This window comes from Microtus pennsylvanicus, chromosome 12 (assembly GCF_037038515.1).
Source record: "Microtus pennsylvanicus isolate mMicPen1 chromosome 12, mMicPen1.hap1, whole genome shotgun sequence".
Lineage (NCBI taxonomy): Eukaryota > Metazoa > Chordata > Mammalia > Rodentia > Cricetidae > Microtus > Microtus pennsylvanicus.
Window position 1 is genome coordinate 58,963,328 of NC_134590.1, and position 26,665 is coordinate 58,989,992.

Consider the following 26,665-nt stretch of genomic DNA (forward strand, 5'->3'; position numbering starts at 1 on the left):
CAAAGCACTGAACCCTTGATATCTGTGAGTTGAATGGTGGCCCCATAAAGATTGGCCTATGTCTTGACCGTGGGGAACTGTGAGCCTGACTTTATATGGTCAATGGCTACCACACACACCGACCTAAGAGCAATGGATTATGACTCAGTTAAAACACTCAGTGAGCTGGTCCCAACTCGGTGATGAGGTGAGACACACAAGGGAGAGGGGAGGGCTCTGCTGGGAGTAATGTAAGGTAGGTTGGAGTGATGTGGCCACCAGCCAAGGACTGCCTGAGCCACCAAAGCCAGGTTCTCCCCTGGCGCCTTTAGAGGGAGCCGGGCCCTGCCCACACCTCGATTGTGGATGTCTGACCCCCAGAGCTATGCACACCTTTCTGTTCTTTTAGAGTTGCTAGTTTGTGGGTTATGTATTCCAGGGGCCACAGGAAGTGCATATGTTGCCTCTGCAAGCTTTCCTACCCAGACTTACTTCCTCCCCTGAGCACGTTCCCTATTCTGATTCTGTCACATCCCGGGGGGGGGGGGGGGGGAGGGGAAGCTGATGCATTGTTCATGGAGGGTGGCAGTGTGTCTTATGTACTTTGCATTTCCTGTGTCCTCTGTGGGGTCCAGATATAAGCAAAGAAAACCAAACAGAAGGAAGGAGCAATGCCCAGGCCAGCAAGTCACAGCATAACTGTAGCTGTATCTGGGATAGCCTGGTCCTTGGCAATCTTGGAGGGAGAGGGCGTCACTAACCTTATTGCTCCTTGGATGGATTCTGACTCCAGAGTAGGCTAGTGCTGGGATCTGAAAATTGAGTTCAAGATGGGGAGAAAGCCACTCTCTTGCACAAACCAGACAACCTGACTGGCAGGTCCCCCATGCTTTCGGGCTGGTGCCCGAGTGGCTTCTAACTCCATTCTCTGCTGCTGAGAGGGCGACCTGATGTCACACAGATACCCTGAAGGCCATTCCCTCTACCTGGAAAAGGCACCCCAGAGGGAACTCTGGGCCCTGGCCAGGCTGATCTGACTTGACTCAGAGGTAGCCTGGACCTTACCGGAAGCCTGGGTAGGGACGCAACTGCAGCAGATTCCCCACCCCACTGTTTAAAGGGGTCCTCCGGGAGTTTGGAACCTGGACCTGTAGGCCGTTTCTGACCTATAGGTTTCTGTTATTTCTCAGAGTCCCCTGAGGGATATTTAGAGCCCAGGTAACAACCATGGGGACAAGTAAGTTTTCAGGGCCACAGAACGCTGGTTGCGGAAGGTGGGGAGCTGCTCCTCCCGCACCCGCAGCCCTATTCCTTTTGGAGCTTTGCTTCCATATCCAAGTAGTGTTTCCTTCCCTGCGTCTTGTAAGCAAAGCTGGCTAGAGGTCTGTAAAGCGAGTGGCCTTCATCTGGGTAGCTGCAACTGCTACCTGGGACACCAGTCAGGCTAGAACTCCGTTCTTCCATCTGGGTCTCTGTACTAGCTAGGTGAGCTGTGGCTGCCATGGGGAGGTCCTTGTCTTCCCTTCTGCAGACAGCTTTGGTTAGCCTGCCTCTCTTGGCCGCACTGAAGCTCTGAACACCTGTTCTCTTATCTCCACACCCCAGGCATGCATCCGTAGCTGTGGGACAGCACTACCTCACATCCCCAGCCTTCCTCTCTTTTATAGAGACACGCCCTCATTTTCCATCTCTTTGCCACCCAGCCTCACACTAAGGGCCACCTAGGTCTGTCATCCACACTGTCCTCCGAAAACCTTTGTCATTCTTCAGGATCCTCAACCTGGACAGCAACCCTCTCTTCCTTTCTTTGGAGCTCGCTGGCTTTGCAGCGTCTCCGCGTCCCTTTCCTTTCCTTCCTCCCTCCTGACCGCCCAGTGCTCGGCCACCGCCCCAGGGTTGCGCAACCCGCCGGGGTATCCCCCTGTTCGGCATCTGGAACCTCAGGTTCTCCTTCCCCGGGTCTGGTAGCGCGCGGGGTCCCCGGGGGACACCTCCCCTCCACTGCAACCGCGTGCTCCTTTGTGCGGCCGATCCGCGCGCGGGCGGCGCTGCGTCAAGGCGGAGGCGCATCGGCGCGGCCCCACGCGCACTCCCGCGCGCGGCCCCCGGGAGCGGCAGGAAGGAGGCGGCGCGCGGAGGCGGGAGGCGCAGAACCCAATCGCTGATCCCCCGGCCGCGGCGCCGCCTCCGCCATTGCTGCACGCGGGAGCGGGCGACGCGGAGCCTCGGAGCGCGCTTGGAGCCCAGACTTGCCGGAGCCGGGCGTGGGGTGAGTGCGGGTGGGGAGTGGGGCGGGCGGCCGAGCATCTCTCACGCTGAGGGCCCCGGGAGACGCGCAGGAGGCCAGCGCGGCGGGACCGGGGACGCGTACGGAAAGCCTGGGCACGGGTAGCGTACCCTCCTTCGCCCCTCTTTGATGAGCCCGGTGCTCTGCGGGATGGAAGTCTAGAAATGCCCATCAGTACACAGCCTGGAGATTCTGATGGGCTGCGATCGCCGCGTCCCTGCCACCTCTCTCGGGAGACCAGGCGGGGACAGCGGGTGGGTGTGCGAGTCCTCCTGGCTGTGCCCCGCCTCACCCCGGCTGCCGCTCGCCCTGACCCCCACCGGGTCCTCCCTCCGCAGGCCGCAGCCTCGTGTCTTTAGCAACCATGGTGAAGTTGGGGAACAATTTCGCAGAGAAGGGCACCAAGCAGCCTCTCCTGGAGGATGGTTTCGACACCATTCCCTTGATGACGCCCCTCGATGTCAACCAGCTGCAGTTCCCACCCCCGGATAAGGTATGAGCCCCCAACATTCCCGCGCTGCTGGGTGTGCACCCCTAAATCTTCGGCTGCAACCGAAACAAAAGAAACGCCTTGTGCGCGTTAGGGATGAGAGGTGGGGGCGGGCTCAGCCAAGACGAGGAAGACAGGGTGAGCACCATATACCCTCATGATTCTGATTCTGGGTTGGGTGATGATGGAGACCCCCTGCCTTAGATGACACCTTCGTCTTGGCAGGATTCCTTAGTGAAAGACCCCCTCTTGATTTGGGGGGAGTCTAATGAGGAGCGATTCATGTTGGTACAAAAGCCTGGGGGATCAGGGGTGAGCTGGTCCTTAAGCCTTTTTGGGGTGGTGCGGTTTCAGCTCCACTTGCCTTACTGGATATGTGCTCAGGAATAGAGCCCCTTTCCTCTTTGTTCCTTTTGTAAAATCTCCAGACCTGAGCTCGGGCTCACCAAGCTAGTGTAAGCAGGACCATCTTTACCCTGGTGCATTTTTTCCCCTCTGACTTAAAGACTCTCCTCTTGAGCACTACATCCAGTGGGATATCATTGCTCCATAAAGATATTTTCAAGCCATAACCTTTAAAAACAAATTCTGTCCTTAAAGTCTAAGATGGCATTGCAACATGCGAATGTAAAACCACACACCCTGCATCTTCAGTCCCTCCACACAAAGGAGCTTGCTCACTGTTCCCACATGCTTTTCTATTTATTGTCTCAGTTCGTTCCGAGAAAGAGGCTTGGACTCTGGGCTCTGCAGTCACTGGGCCCTAGTAGAATGGGGTGTAGGAGGGCTCTGCCGTGGGTCTTCTTGCATCCCCAAACTTAGCTTCCCAAACTGATTTTGTCCCCTTAATTCTATAGTGTAGGTTTTTTTTGGAGGGAGGGAGCAGGGGTGCAAGCAAAGGACGGGTTGCATGTGTTTTCATTTTGAGAAGGGGCGATCATAGGGGTGCACCCCACACCACAGCTGTTGACATAGCTCTAGGAGGAGCAGGGCTGTTGAGTGGTCTCCACACTATGGTGGGTGTCCGGGTTGGGTCCTGAGTACCCCTACCCCTCCTGCCTTGATACAGCCAGCCAAGGAGGACCAGCGGCCTGTGCCAGGAACTCTGTGTCCTGAAGCGGCACCTCTATCAGGTGATTCCCTTTACTTGGCCCAAGCCTCCTCTTTTGCCCTCAGTGTGTTCCATTCCAGAACTGCCTGGCATGATCAGCTACAAGGAGGAGGGCTTCAGGCAGGACCCACATTCTGCCAACTGCCCTGTTGCTCGGGATTGGGTTAGGTGACTCTGTGAGGTACTGAGTCTCTTCTCTCTTGGGGTAACTGATGGGAATGCTCCAGAAAAGGGTATTCCTGTGGGAACAGGTCCTTGAGCTAGAAGGCTTCCAAAGTCGCAGAGGAGGAGACAGATTCTCAGAGTTCACCTAATGCACCCAAGGTCATGGTGCTGAAGGTCACTAGCCTCCGGGGTATGGAAGTTTCTAGCCTCGTTACTTAGTCCACCCTGCTTACAGTTGGACACCTCTCATAGTTGGACAAGATTCAGGGAGGTGGGGGATGTGACTTCTGTGTACCAGAAAATGCCCTAGTGTGGAGGGCTGCCAGTCCCATCAGGAGGAGCCTTGCCTGACATCGGTTAGGTACACTTGCCACCCGAGACCCTGTTCTGCGCACTTCATAGGTTGAACTTCAACAAGCCCGTGTTGCTGCACGGCAATCACCATCAGTGCCCTCGTTTGACAGACTTAGCAATGAAGACAGAGAGGTTTAAAAGGCCTCTCCAAGGTCACCTGTCAGCCAGTGGTAGATGCAGATTGAATTCAGGTGGCCTAGATGTCCTCGCCTTCACAGTTCTGGATGACATAGCCTCATGCCCTCCAGGTCATGGCTGAGATATGAAAAAGCCTCCAGTACGTGGAGTGGTCCAGATGTGTGCTCAAGGTCACAAGGCTACAGGGTGCAAGTGGGCTGTGGGGATGGCAGGGCGGTGCTCAGTGCAGCCGTGGGAAGGTGATGCCTTCAAGGGGTGCACGCCCCTCCCCTCTGTCTGCTTCAGGAGAGTGGCATGCCAGGAGTGAAGCCTGACAGAACGGGCTGACGCTCAGGGCTCCCTGGCTCAATGCCAGGCACAGGGCACTTTCTCCACCATGACCACTCTTGAGGCTGGCTCCACAGGTCAGGGCTGGAATGGAGAGTTCTCCAGTCACTTGCCTGGGGCCTGTCCTGAGTCACTCAGTTCCTTCATCCCACTGTCAGGGCAAGTGAGTGTCTCCCAGTCCGTAAAAACAAAGAAAGACAGACTCTCTCCAAAAGAAGTGTGTGGGGGTTGGTTCTCTCCTGTCCCATAGCCACTGCTGGGCACCTGCTCTGGGGAGTGAGTTTGGGGATTAGAGGTGAGTACCTCCTTGACCTCACTCACTCTCCCTATCCAAGGGAATCAGTTAGGCAATTAATCCCTGACAGAGATAGGGCCGAGGAGGCCAAGATAAGAATGTCCCTGTGGGATGCAGTGTGAAGTCCCCAGTAGAGATGAAGTTGCTAAGGCTTCAGGGAAGTCTGTACGGGGCAGATGAATGGGTTTCTAGGTTCACAGGAGAGAGAGTGGAGGGGAAGGAAGGGAGACCTTTCAGTGTTGTGCAATCCAAGAGGCTCCCCAGATCAGTTTATTCCCAGTCCCTAGTTCTTGGGCGCTAGCCTGTTGTATTCAGGTCTTTTTTTAGTGACACATACGTCCAGCAGGTGGGCAACACAGAAAAGCCAGTAGGAAAGTAGAGGTATCCTCCGCACTGGATCAGGGCTCTGCTGCCATGGGTACTTGGTCTGCCAGCCACTAGTCCTGTGGCCTTGGCCAGTGAGCATCACGCCTCTGTTCCCCGATTCTGTACTCTTCCTGGGACTGCCATAGGACCGTGAATAGGCAGTGCATCTGAAAGTGCCTGCGTGGCGTTCTCAGTGGAAGCTGCTCTCGCTGCCTAGACGAATGGTGGGTACCTCGGAACGTGACAGTCCCAGGCTCACCTGCTCAGGGCAGATGTGTCTGAGTACACCTGGCTTCTCACTGACCATGTACCTCTCTGTTTCCTGGCCAAGGTTGTTGTGAAAACTAAGACTGAATATGAACCTGACCGCAAGAAGGGGAAAGCGCGTCCTCCCAAGATAGCTGAGTTCACTGTCAGCATCACCGAGGGGGTCACCGAGAGGTTTAAGGTGAGTGGTCGCAGGCTGAGCTGCCATCTTTAGGTCAGGAGGCACCTGCCAGGCTACACAGAGGTCTTTTTAGAGGGACAGGAACAGGATGTGATTCCACTCATCCAGGCTGTGCAAGCCCAACAGCTTCTGGCTCCCGACCTGGAGGCTCTCCGTGTAGTTCCCCCTCCTTTTTTCTTTGCTTCATCCTCCAAAATAACCACACACCATTTATTTTTATAACAGGGAAAACTCATCCATGAACTTCCCTTTAGGCAAAGGCAATAAACATGAACAGACATTTGCCAAACATCAAAATATTTGCCTGACCGTTTCAGGAAGGAAGCAGACACCCTAAGGCACTTATACCCATTCAGGCAGGGGTCTGTGTCATGCCCCCTTGACCCTCTGGTGCCTGTGCAGGCTCCTCTCTCCCACTTCCCACCTCACGAGAATGGGGAGGGGGCTGCAGGCTCATTGGTCCCAGCTTTCTTGGTGGAGCTGTGACCAGAGTCTGCTTGGCTGCAAAGCCCATGTGATCGACCTCCAATCCTTCTTTACTTCCTGCTTCCTCTGGCCATGGCTGTTGAAAGGGGTAGTGTTCTGGTGAGCCCTGGTGGGAGGAGCCTTCCTCACAGCAATGGCGTGTGTCCTCTAACGTGGTATCTGCTGAGGAACAAGCTGGGATGTTGGTATTCTGGAAGCCCCACTCTTCAGGAAAAATGTAGGAGAAAATAAAATCGTGGCCAATGGGCCCTTAGTTGGAAGAAGACATCCTCAGACCTTGAATAGTGGTCCTGAATGGATGGATGGATGGATGGTTCTCCCCATTGGGATGTGTGAGCAATCTATTCATAGGTGTGGAGGCACATACCCACCCACTCTTGGCACATGGCAAAGCATCTGTATTATCTCCTGTTTGGTTCTTGGGTGATCATGGGAACCATAGAAGACGGACTTGGGCACCAGCCCCAGTTCATAGCTGCAAGGAATCGAGAAGAACCAATTGTCTTCAAGGAGTATTGAGTACAAATCCCTTCTGCTTCCAATTGCTTCTGTCTGCTGTCTGGGTCTGCCTGGGGCAATGGGTTCCATGAGTGTCACTATTCTCTGTGAATCTGGTGTTTGCTTATGGAAGCTCATCTGACTCTCCCAGCTTCCTTCCTCTTTCTTGCTAGTAACAGGTACTGCTTTCGAGATAGGGGCCTGGGATGAAAAGGTACAGAGGTCTGTGTCTGCATCTCTGTGGGCATGGAAGGGTGTCGGGTATGCTGACCCGCTCTTCCTGGCTCAGGGGTTGGCTGTTAACATGTTTGAGGTCCATGGCCAGTATTAAGATGGATTAACTTGAGGTCAGCATCTCTGTTCCACTCTGGGATCAGCATGATTGTCCTCTGTTGCCCATCAGCATTATGGGTACTTAAGATCAGGTGCAAGATCGGACATGAATGTCAAAGTGACGCTGTCTGAATGTCATCTAGCCTAAACGTGGCCTGGTTTCTCATGTCTGATTGGACTTTTGTCCCCATCACCAGATTAGGTCAGTGAGTAGTGTGGTACCCCGATATCTTCTCCATCTGTAGAATGTCTCTGTGTGCCAGGTGTTGTTGGTTTGTGTTTTTCTCACATGCTCACCTGAGGCAGGTCCCTAGGTCCCTTGCCTAAGGCACAGGTGACGCACATTTGGCCCCAGGGCCCTAGGCAGTCATGCTGGGCCTCTGTGTGGTTACCTGGTTTCTGTTGCCCAGAACCTTGGGGCTCAGAAGATCCAGGAAGACCTCAGGCAATCTCTGCCATCCCAGTGGGGTGGCTGCCGGTGTGAGAAGGCTTGCCTCACCTCTCTTGCTGTCTCCGGTGTCTGGGAAGATATTGGATACAGGTGGGACCCACTCGAGGATTGCTCTGCGCTGCAGTCTTGCCCAGTCTCATGCGACTAGTCAAGTGTTTCCCTAAGCCTAGCTTCTGTAGCTCCTTTAGGGCTCACCCCAGGATGGCTGGGAATCCCCTCATCTCTGGTTCTAAAACCAGCACCTCCATTATGAACGCCCGTGACTTGAGCTCCAGCCCTAGGCCGGAATCTGTCCCTCCCTCGTCTTCCCCACTGAGGCTCCCAGAGATGAGTTTACCCCAGGTCCCTGCTGCCCTCTGCCAGGAGGTGGCACTTCCAGAAGCAAGCTTTTTTTTTAATCTTGTTGGGTCCACAAATTCTTCAGGGAGTAGGGTGCCATAGTTTTCTTGGGAAGCCTGCTCTTGGGTTGTGTTAGAGGCTGTGTTTTTGCAAAGGACATCTCACCACACCCCTTTCTTCTGCTGATTCCAACCCTGCCCCAGAACTACCACTGCTGCCTTGTTTCCCACGGAACCCAGGTCCCCCTCCTGCTCCAGCGGCCGAGTCAGATGATACCCCTGACAGTGTCCCTTTCCTCTCACGTCATACTTCTGTGTCCTTCTAGCCCTACCCCCTAGCTGTCCTCTTTTAAGAAGCTGGGCTAGCCTACACCTCTCTCTGGGCATGGGTCCTGTGATTTGATATCCCAAGCAGGTACTGAAGAGTGGTCTCCTGAAGCAAAGGCCCCTTGATCTGGCTCATGACTCTGAAAAGGAAACCAGGCCATAGGAGCCCCCTGAGACGTGCATATTGGCCAAAAATGAAGGTGTGGGGCCTGTGTGTGCAGACATGAGCGGCCCAGGCTGGCACCGTCAGAGTCCTCGATACCATCTCTCTGGCGCTTACCGCCTTCTCAGTACTGGCTAAGTAAGTGAGTCACTCATCCATCACTCTGGTGGACTCCTGTGGAGGGGCCCTGGCACAGTTTCCAGGGTGTCCCTGTGGGCTCCTTAACAGCAGGCAGCTCTCCGGATCGAGCCTTCTTACTGGGTCAGGGATGGGGCTGTGCTCACTTGCCAGCTGTCACAGGGTCAGTGGATGACCAGTCAGGAAAGGGCAGAAGCGGGGTGGCATCTCTCTGAGGAGGCTGAGGCAAGCAGCCTGGGGAGGGGGGAGCACTGAGGGCTGACCCTTGCTTTGGTCAGATCCGAGATACTTTGGAACCAGAAAATGTTTGTTCCTTCCATGTATCTGGGAGTTGCACCCGGGCGACATGCATTTTCGCCGGCTCTGCGACTGGATTAATGTCTCCCGAGGGCCTAAGCTTTTCTTGATCATGCATGGTCTGATACATTGGCAGAGACATCTGGAGGCCTGGTGCCCTTTGGAAATGCTAAGTATCCACCCTTCTGGGAAGTTCTCTTGGTCTGCGTTCCTGAGTGCACACATACAATAGGTCATGTGACTTCTGCGCACAGCATCGGCCGGTTAAAGCCTTCAGGGTCTTTTCTGAACATGGGGGTTTGGGGGAAAGAACAGTCTGTCTGGAATCAGGGACCCACCCCATGACCCTCCCCCCAGAGATTAATCACAGTGGTAGGAACAGCACACCATTCTGATGGGGGTCTGGCTCTTTTCCTCTGCATGTGTGCAAACCCAGGGAGGGAGAGTCTGCCTTTTAAAACCCTGAAGCCACAGACAAATCGTGTGCACCTGCGAGCCTCTTTGTCCTTTATTTGTATTGTTAAGGTGTGCCCATCGCTCTTAACTTCTGAGGGCACCCTTGAAACCAAGTGTCTTTTTGGATATTACATTGTGGTTATCACTGGAGGATTAATCTCTTGGCTGCGAGGTTGCTAGGTTGGTTGCTAGGTAACAGCTGGTGTTGTGGAGGGTGGGGAGGCTTTGTAAGATTGCTACACAGGGATAGCAGGATGAATCACCCTGTGGCAGCCAAAAGCCTAGGCTTCCAATGAGGCTTGAGTCAACGGGAAGAGCAGCCATTTAATTCATCAGAGGTGTTTTTACACTGAGAGTAAAATGCAGGCTAAGATGTTGCTCAAGTGAGCTAAACCTAAACATTAAAAAAAAAAAACCAAAAAAACAAACCCTGTGCCTTCCCACTTACTTGTTCAGGAAGTATGTGATGGGCTGCTGGGTCTGCTTCCTAATGTCCTGGAAGACATATGCTCCACAATGAGGCAGGCTCAGGGAGGATTCTGCCAGTGTTCTTTTCGGCTCTTTATGCTTTGTGGCTTCAGGGTGGAGAGGGCTGACTGGGGTCACACACACCCTCCGTTTAAGGGTTTTGTGATGGAGCCACACCCCTCCCTGGTACCACTACCACTCTAACCTCAAGAAGTTCTAAGGCCAGCCTTGCACATGGCCGCCTTTGAAGGTCAGTGGAGAGCTGGGAGGATATCTTAGCAGAGGCCACTTAAGGATGGTCCTCAACGCTGGCAGTCGATGCTGCAGTGGACGTGTCCCTTGGCATGCTCTCGCAGATGATGCTGTGGGTGGTTTGTTTCTCTCTCTCTCGCATCCTTAATGACCTTGAGCTTCCTGTGTGCCTGCTTTCCACGCTCTCTAATAATCCCCATGGCAGGTTCTAAGTCACACCTATTAACTGTTTACGAACGGTGATGCAATTTTCCTGCATCCAATAGAGCGTGTGTAGGGTCTTGGTTTATGGTGGCAACGGAGACCTTGGGAACTTGTTTAAATACCCTGGTGACTTGCAGCTGGGGCCACCCACATCTGCAGCTGCAGCACCTGCAGACTCTGGGCCCAGCTATGGAGTAAGGGCTTCATCCCAGCTCAGGTAAGATTTAGGTTGAATCACCTTGGGGTATGTGTCTGTGTTCTCTTCTGTGTAGTACCTAAAATATTTAGCTCTGTAAACACTTGGAGGTTTCAGGATTCAGTTTCTGAGAGTTTTTTTTCCCCCTTCCCTGTACTGCATTAGTCAGCAAAAGGCTTCTTTCCTCCTTCCCCCCTCCTCCTGAGGGATGGAAGATGGAGACAGTAAGTGACCTAGCTCCATCGACCTGCTCGGCAGCCTGGGGCCTTCGTGAGCCTTGTTTTCCTTGCTCTTGGTGGCGGCATCAGACCACTAACCTTGCTATCCTCATTAAAGGGTAGTCCCAAGGTCGGTCTGTGATGGTGAAGGCGGGACTCAGACCCACATCTTAGGACACTGACACTGTTGGTGGGCTGGGGATGACTCTGCTGGGATTCTGCTAGCTTCTGCCTAGTGGGAAGGGCCGTGAGAACAGGGCAGCAGTCAGGGCCTTGCATGCATAAACTCTTGCACTGTGGTAAAGGCTAAGTGGGCAATGATGCCGAACAGTAATTGGCAACCAAGCTCAGTCTAAGCACCAAGAATGCCCCTTTCCTGCTCCACTGAGGGCACCTTGAGCGCCCTCTTCTCACTGGGTCACACCCTTTGAGTCTGCCCAAGTCAGAGCATCCCTAGGTGAGACTGGGGAGGAGAGGGGGCTCAGGATGTGACCCCAATGTGGAGAGGGATTTCAGGGTGGGACCCCAGTGAGGGCAGGGGGTTCAAGGTGTGACGCCAGTGAGGGGAGGGGGTTCAGGGTGTGACCCCAATGAGGGGAGGGGGCTCAGGGTGTGTGTGACCCCAGTGAGGGGAGGGAGTTCGGGGTGTGACCCCAGTGAGGGGAGGGCATTCAGAATGTGACCCCAATGAGGAGAGGGGGCTCAGGGTGTGTGACCCCAATGTGGAAAGGGGTTTCAGGGTGGGACCCCAGTGAGGGCAGGGGGTTCAGGGTGTGATGCCAGTGAGGGGAGGGGGTTCAGGGTGTGACCCCAGTGAGGGGAGGGGGTTCAGGGTGTGACCCCCAATGAGGGGAGGGGGGTCAGGGTGTGTGTGACCCCAGTGAGGGGAGGGAGTTCGGGGTGTGACCCCAGTGAGGGGAGGGCGTTCAGAATGTGACCCCAATGAGGAGAGGGGCTCAGGGTGTGTGTGACCCCAATGAGGGGAGGGGGCTCAGGGTATGGCTCCAATGAGGAGAGGGGGCTCAGGGTATGACCCCAGTAAGGGGGTTCAGGGTGTGACCCCAGTGAGGAGAGAGGGCTCAGGGTGTAACCCCAATGAGGAGAGGGGGTTCGGGGTGTGATCCCAGTGAGGAGAGGGGGCTCAGAGTGAAATCCCAATGAGGTGAGGAGGATAGGGGGCTCAGGGTGTGACCCCAGACTTTTGCCTTCCTCCTCTGGCCCATTAAAAAAAGTGGTAATATAACATATTAAAAACTCACCATTTCAAAGTACAGTGTAGTGATATTAACAGTCACCAAGTTGCCCACTGCCCCACTGTCTAGAACATCTTATCATCTCAGAAGCTGATCTGGATACATCAAGCAGCGAGTCCTCCCAGAGCCCCCAGAAGCCTCTGATCTATTTTCCAGCTCTGTAGTGTGCGTCTTTTGGACACATCACAGAACAGATAAACTGTGGCACCTTTCCTGTCTGCCTTTTGCTCAGCACCACGCCGTCAAGGTTTGTCTGCTGCAGCACGTGTTGGCACACTTTATTCCCTTTGAAGGCCAAGTGATCGTCCGTTGTGTGGACATACCACACTTTCTGCATCCACTCAGCCACTTTTGGACTCTATCTTTTGGCAGTTGTGCAGTGTTTCTTTGTATCAACTTTTGTTGGAAGACCTGTTTTTTCTTTTCTTGGAGGTACATGCCCAGCAGTAGGATTGCTGGTTGCCATGATCAGTTTTGTATTTTATGTGTTGTGGAACTGCTACCGTTTCCTGTGTGAGGGCCACCGCTTTTCCTTGCTGTATCAGCAATGCTCAGGGCTCCAGCGTTGCCTCACCAGCACTTGGTACAGCCATTGCTGTGGGTGTGACGTAACATCTCCTTGTGGCATGATTGCATTTTCCTGATGCCTTGCAACACTGACCTGCCTCCTGGGAACTTGCCTAAACTCCAGTTCCTTGGTGTGTCAATGGAGAGCCGGGTCAGCTGGCTCATGGCCCCACTCCTGCCTGGTTCTGACAGGGCTGTACTCTCTGATCTTCACCTCTCCTCTCTCACCTCCCAGTGAACTCTTTATCCCTTGAGAGCAATGCTCCTCCAGGAGGTCTCCAAAGTGATCAGAGCTGCCTCTGTCCTGCCTCTCGGTGGCACTTCTTCTTTGCCTGTTCTGAGTTGACTCCAGGGTGATGCCGTAGAAGTGCATGGCTGCTCGGCCGACTCTTGAGATGGAGCCACTTTGGGTGGCTAATGCCAGGTCCCCTGAGAAGGTTCCCTTATACCTTGGGATTCCTAAGATGGGAGAAGGTAGGATCTCTGATTTGAGGCACTGAGGGCTCAAGGGCCCCTCCATAAAGAAGAATGAGAAAAGAAAATGGCGACAGCCCTGGTCTGAAGGCAAGCCTAGTCTGTCTGTTATACACTCCTGTTACATCATTTCTCCCTCTGATACGACACACACTTGTCTGATTGAAAACGAAAGCAATAGGTGGGCCTCATGGCAAAGCCTGCAATTCCAGTTAATTGTGAGGCTGAGGCAGGAGGATTGCCAGTTCATGGCCAGCCTGGGCAACTTAATGAGGCCTTGTCTCCAAATAAAAAATAGACCCAGGCACTATGTCCCCTGGGAGAGATATGGCCCAGAGGGTAGCTCTTTGTGAGTCAACTTAATTCTCGTCAAAGGACTTTTTGGGTTTTGTTCCTGGCTCCAGAGAAGGGTGGGAGTCACCCTGTCCAGAAGCCTGTGGCTCTCTTGGCCTCCCCAGGTCACAAAGGGAAAAGCTGCACTGGGTACAGCTCCATCCTGTGTGAGAATATTTAATAAAACCAGAATGCCTGGACCCCCGCAAGCCATATTCATGCTGTGCCTGGGTCTGCTCCAGGTGCCAGAGGCCTAGGTGCCAAGGCAGACTGTGTGTGAGCCTGCCCTGTGGTGGGGCTCCAGGGCATCTGTGCCAGCCTGCCCTGTGGTGGGGCTCCAGGGCATCTGTGCCAGCCTGCCCTATGGTGGAGCTCCAGGGCACCTCTGTCAGCCTGCCCTGTGGTGGGGCTCCAGGGCATCTGTTCCAGCCTGCCCTGTGGTGGGGCTCCAGGGCATCCGTGCCAGCCTGCCGGGTGGTGCACCTTCCTTGCTGTGGTGAGGCAGAACTTCGTAAAGGAAAGGGTCTAGTGAGGCCGAGCTGCTCACTCATGGCAGCTAGGATGTTGAGAGAAGGGGGACAGGAGAGGAGAGGGGAAGGGGACAGGGACAAAATGCCCCTTCAAAGGCACCCGCCAGTGCTGACTTGTCCTAACCAGGCCCACCTCCTAATAGCCTATTAGCTATGAACTTGCTCATGGAGTAGCTCACGGATGATGTTGGCACCCCTACAGTCGTCCATTCTCCTCGGTAGTTCTGCCAGCTGGTGACCAACTTCAGCACTAAACCTTTTAGGGGAACACTTTGATGTTCAAAGCTACATGGCAGCCCAGTAGCCTCAGGTTACGGGGATTCTGCCCATAAGTGGGTGCCTGTGACATCCACCTGGGCAGCATTAAGTGGTTCTGATGTTCAGCTCCCGCCCCTGATATTTGCTCTCACTGCTCTGGATGAGGCTCCTGTGGTGTTAACACATAGCTACAGCTGAGTCTGGTTTTGTCTGGTCTGGGTCATCATCATGAGATTCTTCCATTTCTCTTCTTTCATGGCCCCTTCCTGGTGCCTAGCTCCTCTGGTGTCCTGATGACCCAAATGAAGGTGCTCCCTCTGACATCCGAGCCTTTGTCATGAACCAAGTGTGACATGGTTTTCTAGCTTCTGCATGGAGGCTGCAGCAAGAGCTTAAAGGCCTGGTGTGCCCACTGTGTGCCTGCCTGTGATCCCCTGCAGATCATACACATCAGCATGGAGCTGGAAACCCCCTTTTCCTAGATGAGACCGAGAATCACAGGGTGCCCTTCTGGGACCATCTTCCTTCCGGCACCTGCTGTGCAGGGCTGGCTCACCTGTGCCCGCAGGTCTGTCTGTCCTGCAGTTGATTGGAGGATGAATGGAGAGAGGTCTAACTCTCCTGGAGGCAGAGTATCTGCTCGTCCTTGTAGAGAAAGCCTCAAGGAGACTGCCCAAACCTGGAGGAATTGCAGACGTCTGACTCAGTAATTTTGTTCCTTGTTCTAGAATATTACCAACTGTCTCATGGGTATGTATATGTGGGGGAGGGGAGGTCATGAAGGTCTCCAAACTGGGACACACCGTATTCTCCTGGAGTTAGGAAGGAAGCTCCTGTTTGGTTATTTGATGCCTGCCTGTACAGCTGGGGTCCAGAACAAGGCAGGGCCGTTCCAGACCCTTCCAGGGCCCCAGAGACGGGCCAGGGCTTCAAGGGTGGCAAGATGAGAAGACACAGCCTGAGTGCTGGGTCGGGCTGGGGTACCTGCAGAGCAAGTGTGTGTGGGAGCTGTCTTCAAGGGAGGTGAGCCAGGCCTGTGCTCTGAATACAAGTCCTGTGCTGCCCGAACAAAGCAGCATGAAGTGGGGGAACCTCAGAAACATGCTCTCAGGCACGAGAAGTCCGAACTTAAAATGTGTGTGTGTGTGTGGTGGTGCACACCACCTCTGAGCCCTGTTGTGTTGCGGAGTTACTGCTATCTCTAAAGCTGTTTGCAAGGCTAGAGAGGCCCTATTCAGCTGCCATCTGCACGCGTGTTCCCGCTAGTGAGCGTCTCTGCCTTGGTTCCTTTTCTTAAAAGAACACTGGTCAGACTTGACAAGTGCCCATGCTAATGACCTCATCTTAACGCAACCTCATTTCCAAATGAGGCCCCAGCCTCAGACACTTGTGCTGGACACACCTGTGGGGCTGGGAGCGCGTTCCCGGACACTCTGTCTTCTCATTTTCTCAATACCTTTAAGGCGCACACATACACACTGTGGCACCACTGTGTCACAGCACTTGTGTGGAGGCCAAAGGACAACTTCCAGGAGTCACTTTCTCCCATGGGGGCCCTGGCGTTGAACTCAGGCCATCAGGTTTGGTGGCCTGCACCCTGACCCCTGGGACCATCTTGTCACCCTGACATATTTTATTTTGAGGCAGGATCTCAAGATGCCCAGACTGGCTTTGAATTTGCTGTGCAGCTGGGAATGACCTTGAACTTCTGCATCTCCTGAAGTACCTGGGTTACAGTTGTGCAGCATCTCCAGGGCTCATCCCTGTGGGAGGAGAGACATGTGGCTGGGGTCCCGGCAGGCTCAATTCCTGGGTGAGGCGGCCTGGGCTGAGATCCTGCTCTGCCATCTGTGGGACATGGACAGTGGTTCTAAGAGCAGCGGTCAGAGTCTCACTGCCTTGGTGTCCAGTGTTTAGACACGGTTGTCTCTCCCGGACCCTCCCACAGCTCTGGCAGTGGCCTCTCTGGACCTAGCACTGCCAGGGAAGGTGGCTGTCACTGGCAGCCTGGATGTTACTCCTTTTTCCTGTACATTAGTTTCCTTCTTCATCAAGGTCCATACTCACCTCCCAGGGCCAGAAGTTTATGTGCTTGCTGTGCGGTAGCTGCCATCAGACCCTTGCCAGTCTTATCCCCATGGGTGCCTTGAGCCCCGAGACTGCGGGGTTCACTCCTGAATCAGGCATGAGCTCTATGCACAGGTTCTTCAGATGGATTGGTGACAGCTCCAGTGTGGGGTCACCTACGCTGTCCTGAGCGGGGGACAGTTCCTGGCTGCTGGGGTAGGAGGCAGGAAGCCAGCAATGTCCAGACTGGTATCCATGGTACCTGGCCTCCATGCTGGCTCCTGGGGTATGTCCAGGGATCCCAAACCCTTCAGCATGTGTCTTCACCTCACCCCTCTGTCACCTCAAGACATTTGTCCCCACCACATTCCTCAGCAGCTAGGTGGGCATCTCAAGGTCAAAATATAGTAGCATCTGTGGTGTGGGACCACTATTGCTTGTACATCTGTGAGTCCTGCATCGCCTACACTGTTGAAGCTTTGTGCCTACCCAGCGCTGGGCATTCTAGTGTGTAGCTTACGCCCGAAGGAAACCCAAACATAATTTCTGTCCTCTGAACACCGTAGAGAGCAGAGATGAGGACAGAGCTCCTGTTTATATGTATGTGGTTCCGTGGTTCCAGCATGAGGTCTGAGTGGCAGTGTCCTCACAGTGAGACCGGTGTCCGGAAAGGTCTGTGGAACAGCTGTTTGCTAGGTGACTAGGTACTCAGCTCTGTAAGCGGGGGGCCCTGAGTACAGCTCAGCCCCAGTTCTCTGTCAAGGGTTCAAGTTGCCTGGGGCCATGACTGAGGCCTTCTTGTGGCAGTGCCCAGAGTTTTCCTTGTAGCCTGGACTACTAGAAACACGTGAAGATGACATGCTGATGTGCTGGGAAGTTAAAGCCATACAGAATGTCCAAGAAAAAGGTTATCCCCATGGGTGCACATGCCTTTGCGTTGTGACTGCTTCTGCCGGTCAGTCAGCTGTTCGCCTGGCCCCAAGGTGTTCCTCGCCTCTTCCCACAGGTCTCTGTGCTGGTTCTCTTTGCCCTGGCCTTCCTCACCTGTGTCGTCTTCCTGGTCGTCTACAAAGTGTACAAGTACGACCGCTCCTGCCCTGATGGCTTTGTCTTGAAGGTAAGGCCGTAGCCCCCAGGGCATGCCCTTTGCACCTCTTCCCTCCCCAATCCCAGGATCCTACAGCAGTAGGGCCTTGGCTGTGCACCCACAATGTGTGTGTGAGGGTCCTTGCTGAAGGCCATGCCTGTGGAGCCTGGAAAGAGGGTCACTGGGAAGGAAACCCCTGGCTTATCCCTTGGGGCAGAAAATGCCAGCTGACACTTCCCTCCAGTACCTGGTGGGGGATAGGGGACAGTGACCAAGAGAAAGGTTGTGCCCTAAGCCACACAGGGGGGGGGTTCTCCTGCCTGCAGGTTCCACTGCAGAAGCCGTGTTGGCATCTGGGCTTTATGCACACATGGGAATGTTCTCTCTGCTTCTACGCCTCCTTCCCACGAGCCTGCTGTTGACACAGATGCGTTTTACACAGGACAGAGGACTAAGGAAGCAAAGCTGAGGGCAGGAAGATGGGTGGAGGTAGGAGAGGGAGCAGAGCAGAGGCGCAGCCCACTCACTCGCTACAGGCTCCCCGTCCCTCTCACTGGTGTCTGGTTCTGAACTTTGCAGCTGACAGAAAACGGTTCTGGGCAGGATTCAGCACTGCTGCAGTGGAGACAGAGCAGGCACTGAGCGTGTGTGCTAGCACGAAGGGCTCCTGGATCTTTGCTGGATGGATGGGTCTGGGTTTCGCTGAGGTGAAGTTTCAGTTCCCTGGCAGAGCAAGTTAAAAGAGCTGAGATTTGACATGTTCCAGCCAGGACCTTATCCTCCTTTTACACTGCGAGGTCCTCCAGGGCTTCTGACTTTCAGTCCCTCCCTCCTTCTGCAGTGATTATAGGATACCTGCCACATTAGACAGCTCTGGCCGCTCAGGGTGCTAGGCCACAGCCAGGAGCCACTGACGCAAAGACTGCTTTCCTGAAGCCCATCTGTCACGTATAAACTGAGTGAGGAGGTCTTGGCATGGAGTATGGGTCTGCCCTTTCTAGAAGGTGGTTCATACTGGGGCAGCTTCTGACGCATGGGACAGAGCAGGAGAGAACAGCAGGTAGACTGGGGTGTGCTTGGTGGGAGAGTGGCCAGAGTACAGCTAGATTGTACCCTGCTCAGCACCCCGATTGCCTAGCAAAGACCCCAGAAAAAGAGGGTGTGGTGAGGATGGTCCCTTGGGTCACCTGGAGGTTGGGAGAGGCAGGCAGGGGCTGATGGGAGAGTTTGCCACAGTGGGGCAGGGAAGAAAGGGTCTGGATGGCAGACACAATGTGAGAGGCAGACCAGTATGGCAGTGGATGGACAGGAAGATTGAATTAAGAAGGCCAGGAGGGACAAAGTGGGAGGACCTGGCCCAAAGCTGGGTGACTCAGAGGCTGGGATTACAGGGAGCAGTGGTGCCTCTGTGGGGAACAGGATGGGCAGGAGACAGCTCCCTACTGCAACCCATTGTTCACAGATGACAGGCCGGCACTCCACCGGCCACAGAGCTGTCCTGGGTTTCCTGTCTGGTCTGCCCCATTGTCTCTGGTCTGGGGCAGGTCCCTGCCCAGCACAAGAGGCTAAAACTTCTGGTTCCATTCAGCAAACCTAAATGCTGTGGGAGAGGCTGGTGCAGAAGGATGCTGATGAAGAAGAAGGCCGGGATCCAGGCTGACGTCAGATCAGATTCCTGGCAGTGTGGAGGGAACTCAGGATCTGTATGGATAAAAAGGCCCTACAGGGCTTGTGGTCCTCAGAACTCCATAGGCAGTTCTGGAAGTGCACTACTGTAGACTCGTACATTCTCTACCGGTGTCTTAATTGGCGGCAGTCTGGGTGATACAGCTAGGAGGTGTAAGGGGCCATGCTTGGTGGGTGGGGCAGGCTTTCCTCCCTCCATGTTTAGACATACGCATTCCACATCTGCTTTGGGTGGAGGGATGGTGGTGAGGGCTGTGAGGCACTCACCCTGGATGCACCCAGAGATCCTAGGCGGGGAGGGTGTGCCTCCTCCCTTTTACCCATGGGAAATAGGGTTCAGAGGCTCTAGGTCATGTCCTTCATTTTCTTCAACTCTTCTGCATATACTTTCTAGGGGCCTCTTTAAGTGTACCAGTGTACCAGCTGAGCCCTGGGAATCTGGCTGGACAGGATGCCTGGGTCAGGGGAGGGGAGGGCCTCAGAAGCCTGAATGCGACCAAGAAGCCCTTTTACCATAGCCAGATGGCCCAAGCTGAGGTGTGTGTGGAGGCAGGTAAAAGACAGACGAAGCCAGGGTGGTGATGTGTGCCTTCAATCCTTGCACTCAAATGGAAGCAGCCTGGGCCATAGTGAGACCCTGTCCAAACTCCTCAGTGACCATGGCCCAGGCCATATGACAGTCATGCTCCTTCCAAGACACCCCTCTATGTGACCTATGTTGTAATAGGAGCGGCGGGCTACGTTCCTGGCACCCGGCCGCCCGCACGTCTAGCTTTATCTGAAATAATTACACGGAAACTGTATTCTTTTAAACACTGCCTGGCCCATTAGTTCCAGCCTCTTATTGGCTAGCTCTTACATATTGATCTAACCCATTTCTAATAATCTGTGTAGCCTACGAGGTGGCTTACCAGGGAAGATCTTAACCTGCGACTGTATTGGGTGGGAGAATCATGGCGACTGTCTGACTCGGCTTCTTTCTCCCAGCATTCTGTTCGTCTACTCTGCCTACCTAATTTTCTGTCCTATCAGGCCAAGCAGTTTTATTAGTTAACCAATGAAAGCAACAGATAAGATACAAGACCCACCTCCATCAGACCTAGGCTTTGCATTTTATTTATTTGACCAAAAAAGGTGTGTGAGAGCCTTTCTCCATGTGGGTACTGACTGAACATCTGTGCCCCCAGCTCCTTCTGCGGTTCTTGATAGCATCATCCCCTCAGAGGGCCTCTGGACATCTTTGGTGGCCATGTTATATGGGAGGTGTCAGACGCCACCTGCTGTCGTCTTTCAGCAGAGTGTCTGGAGGGCAGGGCCATTTCCCAGCTGCCCTATGCCTATGCCTGCACCAAGCAGTTGCTGTTCCTGGGGTCTGGGTCGCCTGCAAAGCTCCAGCAGGGTCCTGTGCTGTGTGCCAGACTGGACAGGAGTAATGGTGACTGCAGCCTTCCCCCCACTTCCCCAGGGACTGGGGAGGGATATGCGTCGAGGACAGAGTGAGGGTGGTGCGGGCAAGAAGAACTTGGTCAGCCATTTCCTTCTGCAGTGTAAGGACACTCCAGGCTGTACTCTGGAGGGCTCTCGGAACATTTCATCTATCTTTGGCCACGCTCTGGCTTCTTTCTGAGTTGCCCCATGCCAACTTTGGTCCTTACTACAAGAGCAGCCAGGCTGTGTGGCACACCAGCCCCATTTTAAAGATGAGGGGGCTGAGGCTCTGACAAGAGCACTTGAGATCTCAGCTGGGGCTGTGGCCTGGCGCTAAAGCCAGGCTTTGTCTGTAGCACTCAGCTTCAGCCAGTGCTCTCTCGGGAGGTGCTGCACCAAGGGCAGGGTCAGGGATAAGCACCCTCCACTGCTTTTGTGGAGCTAGCTCTAAGCTTTATACTTCAGGATCCAGGGAGCTGCTAAGGAGACCCGGGTCTCCACAAGCAAGGGCTCGACCTTTACAGCGTCAGCCACCTCACCAGTGGCGGCAGCACTTTTGAGGAAAGGCACAAGGGATGGCAGCCTAGAAAAGAAAGCCTGGAGGCTGCAGCCATGATTCTATTTGCACAGGATCCCAAGTGCTCACTGGGCCCTGCACTCTCGCCATCCATCCCCTTCCGGTCCCCCACAGTGATGATCTGCAAGCCCTGCCTGCTGGCAGCTCTACCGGGATTCCTTATATACCACCCTCTGCCCCTCCTGGAGAGGCCAGGTGACCTTGTTGAGGGACCAGCAGGGAAGTTAATCAGCACCTGTGCTTAGGCTGTGCTACGTTCTTAGCCACCTGCTGGCTGCTCCCCGCTGTCCAGGCCCTACACCCATAGCAGGCTCTTTGCAGGAGGGGTCCTCAGGAGAGAGAGCTCACTCCTCCCCCAAGAGCAGGACCCCTCCCCCAATAGCTTTCAGATCTGCCCAGATGGCTGCTCTCCATGACTGCAGCCTCCTCTTCTCCATCAGTGTCCTTCATGCTCCACCCTGTCACACTGAAAAGTCAAGTGATGCAGGATTCAGAGGGTGATATTACATTCCAGCTGTAGTGGCCTTTGGCTCAGTAAAGGACCACACACCTGGAGGCCAGGTCAATGTCTTGTCTTCCTCAGTTATCTCTCTCCTTTCTCTTTTGGAAGAGGGTCTCCCACTAAGCCTGGCAGCTTAGTGGGATTATGGGTGTGCCATCCTCTCATGCTCCCACTGTGCAGGCCAGAGCCACCCCGAGTGCTGTTATCTCCACCTCTGAGGGTTGTGAGGGGCGACAGTATGGTAGCTGCCACACCAGGAAGCATGGGTGATTAAGCCGAGTTGGCCTGCACTCCTGAGGCCAAGTGTGCCAAGGCAGGGACGTAAGAGTGCTAGCTGGACCATAGATGCCAGTGGCAGATGCTGGAAAGAGCAGGGCTCAGGGTGGGGACGATAGAAAGGTCTGTCTCGCACTCTTTATATCCTAGAGGTGGGTGGGGGATCAGGGATTGACACCCCAGAAGGGTGGCCCAGTGTGTGGTGGACGATGGTGCTGACGGGAGGTCCCAGCTGGAGCTGGCCTCTCGTATTTACTTGTGTGGTCCTCACATCTGCTTCAGCGAGCCTTGTCACCTCTCTAGGTTCCACTTTTCCACCTAGAAGATGGACTGAGTGGCATGAACCTCACTGTGAGAGAATTGGCTTGAAAAGTACAGATCTGGCCGGGCGGTGGTGGCGCACGCCTTTAATCCCAGTACTCGGGAGGCAGAGGCAGGTGGATCTCTGTGAGTTTGAGGCCATCCTGGTCTACAAGAGCTAGCTCCAGGACAGGCTCCAAAGCTAGAGAAACCCTGTCTTGAAAAAACCAAAAAGAAAAAAGAAGGGATCTGGCATAGGCAAGAGGAAGTCCCCTTTCGCTGCCAGTGGATGGAAAGAAGGCTTGAGATGCACAGGATGTAAGGTTGGGTACCCAGTTGGGTTGCCCCATCAACCTGCCCTTGGCTTTCAGACTCAGGCAAAGTTCCCAGGAGCTACTTCCAAATATCTTGGGCTCCCTGTCCACTACACTGGTTGGGGATGGAGACATCCAAGAGAATAACTCAGCCTTGTGTGTCATGGGGTGAAAACCCAGAAGGGCTCTAATAGGAGTGGGTCCTGGGATGTGGCCTTGGCTGGGATGCCGGACTCACTCCCCAGGGAGACATTTGAAATACAGATGGACTGAGCAGACTGCTAAGCCACTGTGGGCTGGAGATGAGTATATGGGTTTAGAACTCTCAGATAATGGGTGGTGGCCAAAGGTTTCCCCCCCTCAACTGTGGGGTCTCAGGTTCCTACCCGAGCAGGCTTCGTGATACCAAGCTTTGGGTGACTAGACATGAGTGACAGTGGCTTCAACAGGGTGGGAAGCTTATTGGTCTCAGAAGTCCAGATTGGAAGGCAGTGCAGGGACTCATCTGGAGCTCAGGTCCCATCTTTTCCAGCCTTGTGGCTCTTGAGGTTTTTCCTCTGGGCGGTCAGAGCTGGTTGAGAAGGGGGATGTGGACAGTGGTGGGGACACACTGTGCTTTGGGAGCTAGCCCCAAATCTGCTTGTTACAACCACTCATGTTCTCTTCGTCTGAGGTTAGTCACATAGCCTAATAGGGGCCTAGGGCAGGGTAGAGATGCTGCCATGCTAGGTGCATGGCTCAGCTCAGGGGTTAACTTGCAGGGGCCGGTTCTTTCCTCCTACCAAGCAGGTCCTGGAGACTGAACTAGTGTTGCCAGGCTTGACTGCAAGCCTCTTCACTGGCCCCCAAAGAAATCCTCCCTTGGTGCTCTTCCTCTTATTTCAGGTGGATTGTCTGTAGACATGTCAAAAGTGTCCTTGCTTCTAACAGACGAATAGCCAAGGACAATCAGCCAATTAGAGACTTGGCGAAGGGAGGCTGCCTATTACACCTATCCCGGGAGCCCAGGTGCCCACTGCAGCACAGCCAATCTTAATCTTCTAGACAACTATGCTCTCGGAGGGCAGGCCCCACTCATCTGTCCATTGTTAGTGTTTATTCCTGCAAGCTCAGGGAAGATGCTTAGAAGCTGCTTCGGGGGTGGGGATATTCGCTGCAGACACACGCTGGCCACCCCTGCATCTACCATCATATCCATGGCCTCCTGTCTTACAGAACACCCAGTGCATTCCAGAAGGCTTGGAGAGCTACTACACGGAGCAAGACTCCAGTGCCCGGGAGAAATTTTACACTGTCATAAACCACTACAACCTGGCCAAGCAGAGCATCACACGCTCCGTGTCGCCATGGATGTCAGTTCTGTCAGAAGAGAAGCTGTCGGAACAGGAGACTGAAGCTGCGGAGAAGTCAGCTTAGCAAGCTGGGCGGGTTCCCTACAATGTGTCACTTGAAGGCAACAAAGGGACTTTGAGGGACATTTCATTAAATATAATTACCGATAATTTAGAGGTTACTCATTTACGGTGCAATTGCTTCTGTTTGCTAATGCTGCTTTGCAAATAAAACCTGCTGCGGACCACCCACAGGCTAAAAACAAGCACATCTCAGCATTGCTTAGAGAGCTTGATGCCACTGTCCATGCTGAGGAGTTTCATTTAGCTCCTTCACTGGGATTCACTGGATGCTGTCAAAAGATAATTTACACTAGATATGCCAGGGGTCAGGCCATCAGAGTCATGCATTTGGTGGGTTTCTTTTTTCCTTTATGCCCCTTTGCTATCTGCAGACCTTACTCCATAGCCATATCTAAGTGATCCTGTGCTTTGCTGGCAGCAGCACTGACTGCCAGGATGCACTGTTAAGTGGCACAGAGAAAGGAAAGTGTGCGCCATGATGCAACTCTGCCAGCCCCGTGGGAGGTTCTCTTTGGTGTGTGCACTGAGCAGAGCACAAGGTTGGGGTGGGGAGGAGCTGGCTCTCGGCCATGGGGTGCAGAACCTGTTTTCCTGGGGGTGGGGTGTCTGCTGGTGATGTGCTAGATAGGAAGAACCCCCACTGGCCCCTTTCTTCCCTGTTATGAATATGTTTGCACGTACAGCCCTGTATGCAGGTGGGTTTTGGTTTTTCATTTTATTAGCTGGGTGGGCAAAGTGAAAATGTAATTTGGGTAAGCCAGGGCTACTGTAGCTTTTAATCTGTGAACAGATGTGACTCCTGTGTTATGAGAAGGGGGCAGGATGGCTGGTGGGGGGCTGATGTGGCACCTTGCAAAGAGAATATCTGAGTCCACAATCTTTGTAAGAAAAGTATGTTTATGTTTCAATCCGAATCTTGACATTAAAGTATATGTTTACAAAATCACCAGTAGGTAAATGTGTAAGACAATTAAATAGAAAAAGCTGTTCATGTTGTTTTCTTCCATGTTCTCAGAATGTGTTGTTTCTAGTGGGTATGTCAGAAGTTTCAGTGTTCCTTAGCAGGTCAGAAATAGATGGCAAATAGTGTGAGATTCTTTGTGAACCAGCACGGTGGCCACCGTCAGCCACACTGTTATTCCCTAAGGTGTGCTACTGAGACAGAATATTTTATTGTTGGGGTGCTCCAAAACAAAGACCATGAGCTCAGCACGGGGCTGGGGAGTGGCGGGGTCACACAGTCATGTGCTTGAAGGGCGTTGGGAAGCTGTGAGGAATGCACAAAGAGCAATAAATGCGTGCCAAAGCTTGTCCTGCAGAGGGATCTGACTCCCAACCGTGAGTGCAGCAGGCAAGCCCCACTGTGCTTTCTAGTAGCAGCCCTTTACCCACTGTGGATCCTCCCAATGTACCTTCTCACATTCCCTGCAAATAAAGAGCTCGTGGGTACCTAGCTGCACACTGAACTGTCTGTACTCATGCGCTTCAGGAGGAATTGAGTGACATCAGGATAAATCTGTGCAGAGATGCAGCTGTGTCCTGTACACTTCTAGTTCTCAACAGGCAACCACACAGCCTCTTCTGGAGGGGAACGTGTGCAGGGACAATGGCAAAAGGCCTGTTCTTCTGAAATCCACACCCTTCTTGGAACACAAGCTTCTGAGAGCCAGTGGCAGGAAGCCAGGTTTCACATGACCTAGGCCCTGGCTTTGCTGTTCACATGCTGGGAGCCAGGGCAGGAGAGAGAGTGGAGGGCACCAGAGTGCCTGTCCGGCCAGGTGGCATCCAGAGCTGCTCCGTGGAGACTCACTGACTGCAATAAGTGGCTGTAATTGCATTTATTAGCTTGACAAGGCAGATGTGAATGATTTTCTATGACAAAATGGCCACGTAGCGGCACATATTAGACGCCATAAGGAAATAAGAACCAATGACTTTAGAAACATTAGGTCTGTTCTTCCCTGAAGCTACTGGTGTGGGAAGGGCAGGAGACGAGGCCCCAAGCATTGTAATGGGGATAGAAGGTGTGTCAGATCCCTGCCCTGCTCTGCCCCGCCGTGCTTGTGGCCTCTCCTGGAGGTGCAGCCCCTGACTGCCTAGCCCCATTACCCATTGCCCCTGAAGACTGTCTAGGGCACTTTCAATCGATGCATTTCCACGGTCTCATAGGTTCCAAATATCGGCTTGGGGGCCACGTCTCCCCAGCCCTTGGACCTTACACAGCTGCGCAGCAGATGAGACGCATGCTGGCATGTGGTGTCTGAGGCAGCAGGAGGCACAGGTGCAGCTCTTGTGGGCTAGCTATCATACCAGTCAAGGAAGAGCAAGGAGAAGGAGCACATCACAAGGAAGAAGAGGATCCACACTCGGAAGCCGGCGTTGTTTTTGATGGCCTGGTAGAAGGAGCACAGGTGTCAGAGAGCTAGGTACCCACCCTTCCATGTAGACCTCCATGAATGCCCTAGATAGGTGGCTTAAGTAGGAACAAAAGCCACCATGCATGGAGACCTGACAGAAAACACATGCCTTGCAATCCATTTTAAAATTACATTTCTCTCTGTCTGTGGGCAGGTGGGAATGCATGTGATGGTGTGTGGGGGGTGTAAGGCCACATTAATTCTGTGCTTCTACCATGGGATTTCAGGAATCAAAATTAAGTTGCCCTGGATGGCAGCAAGTACCTTTACACTGAGCTCTTACCCTTCATCCTCTTCGGGTGGGCAGAGCCTGACCTCCCAGGACTCAACTCCCCACGGACTACTCAGGTTTCCCAGTAATGCTCTTGTCTTGTAATGGGCCTACTAGGAGGTCTG

The 26,665-nt window shown here is 53.8% G+C and overlaps 2 protein-coding genes across 3 annotated transcripts in view; one reads left to right on the forward strand and one right to left on the reverse strand.

The window, feature by feature from the left end:
- Nucleotides 1-2,055: 2,055 nt before the first annotated feature.
- On the forward strand, nucleotides 2,056-24,839 carry Nsg1 (neuronal vesicle trafficking associated 1). Its single transcript, XM_075943711.1, has 5 exons — nucleotides 2,056-2,248; nucleotides 2,605-2,759; nucleotides 5,844-5,960; nucleotides 17,274-17,384; nucleotides 23,653-24,839. The coding sequence occupies exons 2-5, from the start codon at nucleotides 2,631-2,633 to the stop codon at nucleotides 23,851-23,853; spliced, it is 558 nt and encodes a 185-aa protein (XP_075799826.1). The 5' UTR covers nucleotides 2,056-2,248; nucleotides 2,605-2,630; the 3' UTR covers nucleotides 23,854-24,839.
- The window catches only part of Stx18 (syntaxin 18), a 102,526-nt gene continuing 100,592 nt past the window's right edge, over nucleotides 24,732-26,665 (reverse strand). The window contains exon 11 of one of the 2 annotated variants that reach the window (XM_075943709.1): nucleotides 24,732-26,245. In XM_075943709.1, coding sequence (XP_075799824.1) covers nucleotides 26,150-26,245 — 96 coding nt within the window. In that variant the 3' untranslated portion in view covers nucleotides 24,732-26,149. The remainder of the gene's footprint in view (nucleotides 26,246-26,665) is intronic. The other variant, XM_075943710.1, reaches the window with a different exon arrangement.